This window comes from Chrysoperla carnea, chromosome 1 (genome assembly GCF_905475395.1).
Source record: "Chrysoperla carnea chromosome 1, inChrCarn1.1, whole genome shotgun sequence".
Taxonomy (NCBI): domain Eukaryota; kingdom Metazoa; phylum Arthropoda; class Insecta; order Neuroptera; family Chrysopidae; genus Chrysoperla; species Chrysoperla carnea.
This window is the reverse complement of record NC_058337.1, coordinates 16239080-16250982: the sequence shown is the minus strand read 5'-3', so window position 1 is coordinate 16250982 and position 11903 is coordinate 16239080. Positions and strand designations below refer to the sequence as shown.

General features: G+C 30.7%; 1 protein-coding gene across 1 annotated transcript; it reads right to left on the bottom strand.

Moving 5' to 3' along the window:
- Window positions 1-6820: 6820 nt before the first annotated feature.
- LOC123290837 (inactive selenide, water dikinase-like protein) lies at window positions 6821-9226 on the bottom strand. Its single transcript, XM_044871181.1, has 3 exons — window positions 9181-9226; window positions 8654-9020; window positions 6821-7442 (listed from the first exon to the last, which is right to left on the bottom strand). The coding sequence occupies exons 1-3, from the start codon at window positions 9224-9226 to the stop codon at window positions 6875-6877; spliced, it is 981 nt and encodes a 326-aa protein (XP_044727116.1). The 3' UTR covers window positions 6821-6874.
- Between the last annotated feature and the right edge of the window lie 2677 nt (window positions 9227-11903).

The following is an 11903-nucleotide window of genomic DNA, read 5'->3' as shown; positions in this document are numbered from 1 at the left end:
CCTATACATTTCGCGATTAAGATCAAAATAATGTTATCTATACCTTAACTACTTGTGTATCGCCCTTTCTGTAACTGCTGTTATCGACAAAAAACGTGATACACTTATCAAAATTTAATTATAAAGATGATTCTCCATAAAATTTTGTCGGTTTCGAAGTACTTTTTAATACATTAAAATCCATAATAACACTTTTACTTATATGCCGTTTCCATGGAAACCATGTAATAATTTTGCTGTCCGCAGCTACCTTAGATTCTATTCTTTGAAGAATATAAAACCAGAAAGTGAAAATAAATGAGAAACAAGGAACGAAATATTAGCAAGTAAAAAATCTTATTAAAATAATTCAATAGAGAAGAAAAAAGAGAAGGCAGCTAGCTAATTTTATATCTCATAATTCTGTCCAAATCGCCTCACATCTGGTGTACATTATTTGAACCCGAATTTGCTGTAAAAACCGTGAGAAAATTCTAATATAGACAGAAACCAATTGGAGCAATGTGCTGTTTTCGGAGGAACCATGCTTGTTTATGCTCTTAAATTGATGGAAATTAAACGAAAGCGTTAAGTGCATTATCTCAAATGTAATGGGAAACTTTAATTTTGAAAATGACTCATCTTGGTCTGGAGTGTAGTAACTTTGTAGACAGTCCCGAAAGTGCTGTGTCGATCTTCTCGCAACTTCTTAAGAATATTCAGCACAATAGTTTTTTTGTACCAAGTTAATTTTTGAATTTGAAGTAGACAGATCGTATACGACGAAAATAGGATGAGGAAAGTAGCTCCGCCTCACTGGTAATATATTTTAGTCAAAAACTTCATACTTAATGGAGTTGGGTGGATGTGAATTAAGGGATTGAAATAGAAACTTTTTTTTCTAATTATTCGCTTTTTATTCAATGTTTTATTTTCTTCCAATTTTTACATCGAGTCATTAAAACCATCTTATTTGTACTATTATTAAAAGGTACTTGAAACTGAGAAACGAAAAAAAAATTGGAGTAACCATGTAATTGAATTTTTTTAAGTGTACACTTCTTATTTTGGCAATGCGATTTATTTTATTTTAAGAAAATGAACAAAAATGAATAAACAATTTGATTTTTGATGTTTGTACTCGATCTGAGAGAAGACAAGTTAGATCGATTGAAAAATGGTTTTATCGAAAAAAAAGATTTTAAAGGATAATTTATTATATTATTTGTACTAGAATTAAATAAAAAACCAAAAATAGATCTTCATTTATATCAAGTCATGTTTTCAAGAAATTTTAAGGCAAAAACGCCGAAACCGACTCTGATGAAATTAGGAAGGGAGATAGGATGATATTTTCAAATCGGGCGAAGTTTGCTTTTAACTAAGATAAATTATTAAATCCCTACCAGAATTCATATTAATAAACAAAGGTATAGTTAAAATTTCTCGAAAATAAAATGACCAACATGTGTTATTTTCTTTATCTTTTAAAAGTAATTCGAATGTTTAGCTTCTCATAAGTTCATAATTCAGTTTTCTCAAAATATTATTCGTTAATTTCAAATATTTAGTAATGAGATGACTTTTACTATCCACTTCTACAGGTGTCATAAACATTTTTACGAGGCGAAAAGCGGAAGTATGGATATTACCAAATATTAAGTGTATATAGAGGATAATATTTTCAAGTCACTCTATTATTTTTTAAAGTAACTTTTATTATGTTCCCGTTTTCATATAAGAAATTCAGTTGATAGCCCATTTTTTAATATTTATGGATATTAACTATTTCCTACGGAAACGGAAAGGAGATTGATTACTCAATTCGTAATACATACTTTTTACCGTTATGTTATTAGTGTGAATTCTTAATATTAAAACATCTTTGGAACATATTAAAATCTTTGAAATTTTTTACCATCTATATTACCTACTAAAGAAAAGTTTTGCAACTTAATGATCTTAAAATAATTAATTATTCAGACATAATGAAAGTGAAATGGTTTGTATAATCTAATTAAAAAAGTATATAACGTTACAATTTTTATTTGGAAATTCGAAAAAAATTAGATTTATTTAATTATAGGGCTACATTTGTTTAGTTTTTTTTCTAAACAATGAAACGTCATATCGTTCGCTTTAACCGCGTAATACCGACAAACTTGCTATATGTGTTACATTTGCCAAAGCGGATAGCAACAGACGAAATAATGCAGACGAGACGAGAACTTTTCTGTCTAGAATTTTATATTATGTATCTCTGTATTACCTGATTGTGAACATTAATGGACACCATACATATAGGGTGAATGAAGTTATATATTTTTAATTTGAAATAAAAACGAAACGATAGGGGATATATCGATGATTTTTTTAAAAATTTAATTAATCTCTTAATTTTGTATATATAAACATTATTATTGAACAGCATTCGTAGCTCCAAAGTGGCAAATTTTTTTATTCTATTTTAAAAACTTCTTTCCTTTTCTCTCTTTCACTACTGTAAATCCAAATATTCATGATTTACGTTTAGGTTAGGTTAGAGTGGCTTAAATCATAAGATCCGTTGTGATACCGAAAAAAGGTTGGCCCATGCCTGGCCACTATTCCATGAACCATTTGGAGCTGTTTAAGAACAGCAGGAGTGCTTTGACGTCAACGGACTTTAGGTCGAATAGGTTGACAAAGAGAGGCTGCCTCTAGTAAGTCCATATCCTCATGGCAAAAGCTAGAGAATGGCAGAGAAGATGTCAAGAGAAGATTTACTCCTCTTCCTCCTCACTGTGATAGCTCCTGCAATAGACGTGGTAAAAATGTCAGCGTTCAACATGCCTGCCGCCCAGCCAGTATGATTTACGTTTACATCCACAAAAATTAACAGTCTGATGTGGTTTGTGGTACGGAAATATAATTGGATAGTATATGTAAAAATGAAGGTAGACTTGTTGTTACCTCGGAAAGCCGTTCATTTTTAAATAAAAATGTCATGATCCAATGTCTAAAATTTGAATAAAATCAAATAGGTATATTATACCGTTTTGTTTTTATTCCAATTAAAAAAAATTTAACTTTATTATCAGCCTCTAGAATATCAATATATTCAAACTGTTGTCATATGTTTGCACAATTCATTTTAATTGCGAAAAGATATTTTTAACATATCCAAGAGAAAAAAAATACCTACCTTAGTAAATTATCAATGAAAAACATTAGCTAAATATTTAGTATTTAAATTTTGATTGATAAATATTTAGTTATTAAAATTTTTTAAACATGAAATTATGATCGCAGTTTTAATTACTTCGGATTTCATAAATCAAATTTAAAATAATAAATTTAAGTATTCATATTTCAATTCAAATGAACAAACTTAAATGAATTCATTTTAATTGAAATAACCTATTCGGTTGTGAAAAAAATTAACATCTGTATTATTTTTGAAGACTGATTGTGAAGGAAAAAATACAATAAATAATATAACAATAAGTAAATAAAAGTTAAAAAAAAAATATTAATTTTGCATATAATCCACAGTGCTAGAAATTTACACAGAGCTGCCGTCGCCTACAAGCTTAATAAGAATTATTCCTTTTGATAGTAACAAAAAATAAACCAAATATATTTTACACGTGTGATATGGAAAATCTTACATTTGTTTTAGAGAAAGTTATTTTTTAAAATCAGGAACATAATATCCGAATTATTAATTCCTACAAAATTAGTTCGATTATAGATTAGTGTCTAAATTGTGTACACCCGGCACCTATGATTACATTTTTGAATAAAATAAAGAAAATAGTAGTATTAGTTAAGGAACTGACCTACATTTTTATGGTCTGATGGGTTGGTAGGTTGATAGTAGGTAGTAAGACAAAAATTTTATTTTTTATACACTCCGCAAATGCTCGGAAACCCGCCGTTTTCGAGATATTCATCCCCTGCTGGAATGGGTTCAATTAAAATTTCTGTCAGACCTCTTAACTGTCAGTTATCGAGTAACAAATGAATCTCACGTTATCGAGTAACAAACTAATCACGCGGCCAGACAAAAATTTTAATTTTGAAATTGTGTGTTGACCAAACGTCATTGTGTGGCCATTTAGCAGCTTAAAATGCTCTTTGGGGTGAATAAGTCGCAAATTCGTAGAAATTTGTAAGAAAATTTCTTTAACAAAAGTTACATTTTTTATTTTTATTAGCGAAAAATTTTCGTTTTTGAACTTTTAAAGTTTTATGGTTTAAAATGTAAATTTTTATAAAATCGCTGTACCAATTTTGCTTCTCTTGCCGCTATAAAACCTTTGGTTGGTAACGTAGGAGAGGTATGAATTCAGAATCTTCATTCAGAACGACAGAATATTGCAAAATTAAGTTCGAAAAAAAGATAAATTTTGAAAGGCTTATCTCGGAAACTATCGAGTCTACAGAGACAATTCTAGTCCCGTATTGTAGCAAATTTAGAGCTGCGTTCGGCGCTCGAGGTCACAAACTTGAATTATACATTGGATCAACATCATAAACAAGTTTGAAAAAAATCAAAACTACCGGATCGTGAGGTGGCGTAGCCATAATCTCACACCTACTGGATCACTCAATAAGCCCCGTCTACTGGATCACGCGCTAACAATTGTTTGTTGCAACAACAAAGCATTCACGCTGATTTATTGAAATGTCTTACTAAATTATAAAATAATAAATTTTATTGTTTATGTGTGTCTGCAATAACGTCTGAGCAACTGCGTCCTTGATTATACAATTGCTCAGTATTCGCAATTATTGATTACTTCGATAATATTGATAGAATCGGAATTTGGATAACGCACTCTTTTTAACAAAAGAAAATCGAGCTTAAAAACTCGTACAGCACTCGGGTGAATTATTTACCGACAATGAATGGACTCGCAATAATTTTGTAAAGGGTTTTGGAATGATGGGTTCATGAGCAATTATGGATTGATGTTTCCATGGGAATTCGAGTTCTGCGAATATAATAATTTTGATGTGTTGATATATACATATGACTAATATAATTATATTGTATTGGTATATGAATATGCAAAAAACATTACTTTCAACCTGTCACCTCTGACAAACCCCGATCCCGGTACCATTCACTATCAGAATTGCACGTGGGCAAATCAGTCCGATGTATTTTTCCAACGAGGTGTACACAAAGTTATAGTCGACACGATTTGGTTCAGTTTTGATATCTGTGATGATAGTTAAAAAATATTACTTAGAAACAAAATCAAATTCGTCCATTTATATAGCATAATTAAAATGGAAGTTATAACATTTTCAAATGTTAGAAAATTAATTCGATACTTTTAGCCTATTATTTTAGTCAAATTAGACGAAAATAAATTTGACTTTCATTTTAATCTGATGAAAAAGAAATTAATCTCAGGTTAAATAATAAAACAAAAATTAAAGTATTTTTTATTTTGCATATCACACACAAAAGTGGGGAAACAGTATAAAAATACCCAAAATATTTTACTTTATAATATTTTTAAATTAAAAAAACAGCGTATGAATGAGAAAAAATTCAAGCAGATTTTGCCATTTTTCTATGCTATAAAAAATTATTGATGCACAAGATTATATGAAAATGATTAATTCATTAATTTTAAAACATAATATATTAATTCTTTACATTAAATAAAAAAACATACTTTGTAGTGTTGTTTGGCTAAAATATTATCAATAAAAAAACAGTTGCTGTAACAGTATTGTACAAAATGTGGTTGTTTTTTATTTTCAATTCCTTACAATCAACCTCAATATCCGTGCAAATCGATTATGCCGAATATGTAGGATATTCCAGATTATCCGTAGTACCCATCCGAAAATGGAATATATTTTTTACTATAGCAGTTTTGAACAATTCGACAACGGTCGAAAAATCATCGAAAAATACGATTAAAATATGAAGTTGCTACAATAATTAGGAGATAAATTTGTTTCCCTCGCTGAATTTGGATGGGCAGTAAAGATGAGAAAATCTTTAAAAATGTCGAAAAAAAAGCGATTCTTCTTCTGGGAATTTCTTCTAAATTGCTGGAATCTACCGCCAAATTTATAACATCGTTCTGCCTTGTAAACAACCCTATATGTCGAATTTCAATTCATTTGAACTAAAAGAAGCTGCTGGATATACTAAAATGTAGCTGGAAACAATTAGTTATAACATAACGTGGGTAAAGTTTCGAGCATCCTAACACTTTCCGTCCATTTTTCTATACTAGCTGAGAAATTGAAGAGGTCAATTTATTTATTATTTTGATATGAAAAAATGCGCCTGAATACGATGGTGAGAATTGAAATCGGTTATATAAAACCACGATTAAACTTTTTTTTTTCGCATGGATATATTATTTTGGTCGAAATGAACTGAATAATTTAATTTTGGGGAGAGGGGGTTTCAATTTTCCAGAAGGCTGTGAAGTGGGTAATACAATTTTTAGAAATATTCGGTTAATTAGACTTGATTCCGGGTCGATTGGAGAAAATCACATCTTTCTAGCATGTATACAACATAAAACCGTAATTTTTGGGATGTTTTTTCAATTTTTCAGGGGGGTTGCAAAGAAAAAATTGAAGTTTATTCTGGAGGTTTCTAGCAATTTCGCGTCGAATGCAAATAATCGCATCTTTCTAAAATGTCTAGAAGTTCACCTGGCAAAACCCGAGTAATTAGTTATCGTTTTACACTTAAAAGGATAATTTTTTTAAAACATAGATTTATTAAAACTTCAACAATCAAAAATTACAATTCAATTCAAAAACAAAATTTGAGAAAGAACATACAAAATCATAAAATAGACCATTTTTATCAAATTTAATTCTATTTTAATCACACTATGTTCAATGGTATCAAATTCGAATCTGATGATTATTTAGACAAATATTCAATAATTTCAACATTTTCAACAATTTGTGCTTGTTTTGATCCACATACAACTTTTCCAATAATCCATGCAGTTTCATTATCTAATAATTTAATTTCATCACAATATTCTTTGGCGCATGATTCTGGTAATACAATTAACAATCCACCTGAAGTTTCGGCTGATGTTCCACATAATAAACGTGAATGATTTAAAATTTGTGCTGCCTTGGTAAGATGTTGAATTATTGGTAATTTTTCAATAACAAAATTAACATTTTCTTTTTGGCAGTCTAATAAATTTTGTGCGTGGCCTAAAATTCCAAATCCAGTTACATCTGTACATCCGTGTGCGCAATACTTGTGCATTAAGCGAGAGGCTGATAAATTTAAACGGGCCATGGATTTGTGACTTTGTTGAACTGCTTGATCTAAATTTTCTTGAGAAAAATTATGGAGCAATTTTTTGGCTTGCTCATTGTCATTTGACAAATGCTGTAGTACAAGAGCTGCTACTTGCGTTCCCAAAGCTTTAGTTAATACTAAAACATCCCCAATCTGTGCAGCATCGGGCCTAATATCAAATTATTATAAAATAATCAATAGTTATATTATCTCAACCATCATTTAGATAATTTTGCAAAAATGCATGTCCAATGTTTTTGGCTAAAAAATACTCTAAAATTAACCTTTAAAGCAGGCGCTAGATAGAGTTGAGTGTACAAAAATAGAATACCGCATTTTGTCAGTTGATTCTTGTTCAGAAAAGCTTAGAGATGTGTAGTCCGTATGTTGCCAGAAACCCTAGCGGTCCAATTTTTGTATATTCCACTTCCACCACAGAAACAGTCAAATGTCAATGTCAATCAAGCTCCCCGAGTTTTTTTGGATAATTGTACGTCAAAAAGGCCCTTGTGAGTTCACCGTTTTTACTTATTAACAGTTTAATGTTTGGAAAAACTCTAGAAAGGTTATTTTCAAAAATGAAAATTAATGCAAATAAATTAAATATTTGAGTTTTTCAAAATCTTAAGGATGCATGAGCATGACAACAATGTTTGATTTAAAGGCTCCAAAGTTTTTTTATAGGTAGACTTTTGCTCAAAGTGTGGTTAAAATTTCATCATAGATATCTATGCAAATTTTTAAGAAAAAAAAATCGATATAAATTACTAAGTTCTTAACCTTCTTGTTAACCTAAAAATTTACATTTGACTATTTCTATGGAGGAGATGGAATATACAAAAATTGGACCACTTGGGTTTCTGACAACATCCGGAATATTAATCTATAAGCTTTTCTGAACAAGAATCAATTGACAAAATGCGGTCCTCTATTTTTGCACTCTCAAATCTATCTGGCGCCTGCTTTACTTATACATTGTTCTTTTTTAAATAGTTCCGCCCAAAATATTTGGCGGTTTAACGAGCAAACATATTTCAAGTCGGGATCAATTTTCGAAACTTTCCGCCAGTTTTATGTTAAAAAAATTGTCTTCTACGCTTTGGAAATTTCTCAATTTAGATAAATTAATTGAGAATCACGAGAACAATAGATCGAATTTCGATGCGACTTTCTCTAATCGAATGCGACTCTTTTCTAAGAAAATTTCAAGTTAAAAGTGAAAGAAAACCATTTTATCAACATATAAGTTGAAAAACCCAGAAAATGAATGTTATTTCATCAATCGGTCAAAAAAATTGGATTTAATAAACTTAATAAAAATATTATTTTTTTACTACTTATTTTAAAGCTAAAAAAGAAAAAATCATCTATATATCTTACATAATAAATTCATTTCTCGCACAAATTGACGAAGCAATTCCTCCTATAATCATCCATGGATTTTCATTAACCGCTCCAAGAAGCAATTTGACATTAGCAATTGTTGCACTTTGTTTGAATCCTTCAATAATTCCCGGTAACGCCACATTTTGCTCATCTTTTGGCATATCTTCTGGTGTAGAAATTAAAATAGAAACTGAATCGATTTCATGAACACCCAATGAATACAAATCACTGACAACATTTGCGAAAGTAATACGACCCATCAAAATAGGATCATCCACGATTGGATAGAAGAAATCAGTAGTTTGAATTAGAAATAAATCATGGCGTTTTAACGGAATTACAGCACAATCTAAGCCTATTCCTAAAAATTTTAAATTAAAAATTAATTAAGTTTGTAAAAAGGCATGTATTCATTAAATTATTACCAAGAAATTCATGTGTCTCTTCATTTTGAATTGAATTGTCTTGTAAATTCCTCAAGAGTTCCGTTAAGACTTCTTGAGGAACTTTACAGCCTCAACCTCGCAATTTTGTATATTTTGTTAAATATATTAATTTTTCAGACATTTTAGTCAAGATTTTACAATCTTATAACGTAAACAAACACAAAGTACTCTTAACTCCTAAACTTTGTAAATTTTCAACTAAAAAAAAAAAAACAATTATTTTTTTGTTTATCGTAGATAAAAGGAGATTAAATTACATAGGGTAATTAAAATTAATAATGCGAGAGGAAAAATTATATTTTATATCTAGGTAGCTACTGAAAAAATATAACCTTGCTTTATTATGACAATTTTATTACACACATGTCAATTGTCATATCCTATGAAATCATGTAGTTGCAGAAAGGAAACACTAAAAACCGTCAAAGTGCGCAAAAATTTGAACAGCGATCGGATTTGAATGCGGCTTTCGGCATTCGATTTGTTAGAGCGTCAGGTAATTTTGTGACCTAAATTGATGTATAATAAATTAAAAATATGCAATTTGCATAAATAATATGCATTTTAAATTAACTTCATTACTTCGTTGCTTCGTTTCTGCGACTATGTGATGTTTATATTAATCATAGAGATATGAAAATATGTATTATTCTATGATATTTATTCGTACATTGGCAAAATTTATATTATTAAGGTTCATCTACACACTACACATTTTAGTGCACGAAGTATGGAATGTAGAGATAAGGAATACAATCCCATATGGCTGTTTGAATCAAAAAGTGTACACAAAATAGCATTAAATAAAGGGGCTATAATGGCGCTAGTGTAGTAGCAAAGGATATTAGATTGGATATTAGATTGTATTTGATAGGTATGACAACCAAAGTATTTAGAAGCTGCATTAAGAGCCAAAAATATAAAAACATGTGAAATAGTTATTCAAGGTCCCAATACTAAAATCCCTAAAATATTTCAAAATTTCTAACTAGTCCCAAAAATAAGCTAGAGTTAGCAAGATTTCTGTGTCAAAATATTTTACAGTACGTTTCACTTACTGATAATCAAGAACTGATTATTTCTGGCGGCTTCGATGATGTTTGTAAGTGTTTTAGTATTCAAGGTGAAAAAATTGTAGAGGTACCAGAATTACTAAACAATCACATTGAGGCTGATACTCGAATTTTTTGTCACGCTGCTTACAATATTCAGTTGAATTCTGAAATAATAATTCACAGTGTAGACACTGATGTTTTTGTACTATGTATTTATTATTGGTCACAGTTGAAAAAAAGTGGTTGTTCCGGAATATGGATGGAAATTAATAATAAAAAATCACGCTTTCTTTCGTGCCACACAGCAGCGATTCTCTAACATACCCGGTTTGTGAAATTTTACCTGCTTTACACGCATTTACGGGTTGTGATACGACTAGTAAAATTGGCACCAAAAAAAAAAAAAAAGCTTTAGAAATGATAAAAATTAAAGAAAATCGTGATGCTTTAGTCCCTCTTGGCAATGGCTTAGAATTAAGTAGTAAGGAGTTGAAAGGTTTAGAAACCTTGTATTTAAATATTTTGGGTAAAAAAGGTAGCACTGCGGATGAAGCTAGACAAATTATTTTTGTGGTTGCTTTGGCACTAAAATTAATCTATCTAAAATTCCGTGCACATCAGATGCCTTGCAATTGCATGCACTTAGAGCTTCTGCTAGACATACATTTGAAATAATGCTTTGAATCCCCAAAATGAAACATTACATTTTACGAATTTCGGCTATAAATTAGAGAATGATACTTTACTACCTTTATTTATGAACAAAAGCCCATTCCCAACTAATCTTAAAAAACCGTGTAATTGTAAGAAAGCCTGCAAAATCAAAGCTTGTTATTGTAAAAAAAATAATATTAGTTGCATACTTCTATGTGGTTGTGAATCAGAAGACTGTAAGGGCCCCCGCAGACTGCAGACTTTTTATCGGCCGATAGTTTGGTTGGCTTCTTAATCAGTATGGAGAGGAATGCATATGCGCACACTACAGCGATTCAGTATCGGCCGACAAAAAAGTTTGATGGGCTACCCGATTACATTCAAACAAATCTGTCGGCCAACTATCGGCCAACTGTTTAATCAGTATTGGCGCATACACGTCTGCGCATACATGACGATTGTTTAGTCGGCCGATAGCTCAGTTCGCTCTGTGATGTGGCTCTTCCACAGGTATAGAAAGTCTTAAATTTGTATCCTCCTTCGCTATTGCTGGTCCAATTAGCTTGAAAAGTTCATTGAAGCTGGTAATGCTCATTCAATAATAGGCGGAAATTTTTTTCGGGTAATCAAGTAATTTGGAATGCATAGTGTAAAATTTTCCACTAACTAATCTATCACTGAGAATGGGATGCACCCGATACTCTCGGAATCTCTTGTTGATTTTCCTCCTCCGGAGTATGATGAGACCAATAATTTTCCTGGACAATATTTTCATTTTGCGACCACTTCAACAGTCAGTTACAAACTAGTTCGAGAATAGTCGGCCGACTGTTGGACTAGTGTGCGCCCTGTTCACCAACCAAACTGTTTAGTTGGCTCGGTGTGCGCACTTTCAGCCCAACCCGACTAAACTATCGGCCGATAAAAAGTCTGCAGTCTGCGGGGACCCTAAGAATATAATATATAAAAATGATGTTGATATTAAATAAATACTTATTTTTAAATCTTGTTTTATTATTTTATACTTCTCTATCTATAACCTTCGTTGGAAGAAGTTATTCAATGTAATTAAGGTAAAAGACCCAGTTA

Coding starts and splice junctions, on each gene's coding strand:
- LOC123290837 (XM_044871181.1), bottom strand. CDS start 9,226: ATGTCTGAAAAATTAATATATTTAACAAAATATACAAAATTGCGAG. Junction 9,021..9,180: donor AAAATATACAAAATTGCGAG/GTTGAGGCTGTA, acceptor TAAAATTTTTAG/GAATAGGCTTAGATTGTGCT. Junction 7,443..8,653: donor GCGAGAAATGAATTTATTAT/GTAAGATATATA, acceptor ATTTGATATTAG/GCCCGATGCTGCACAGATTG.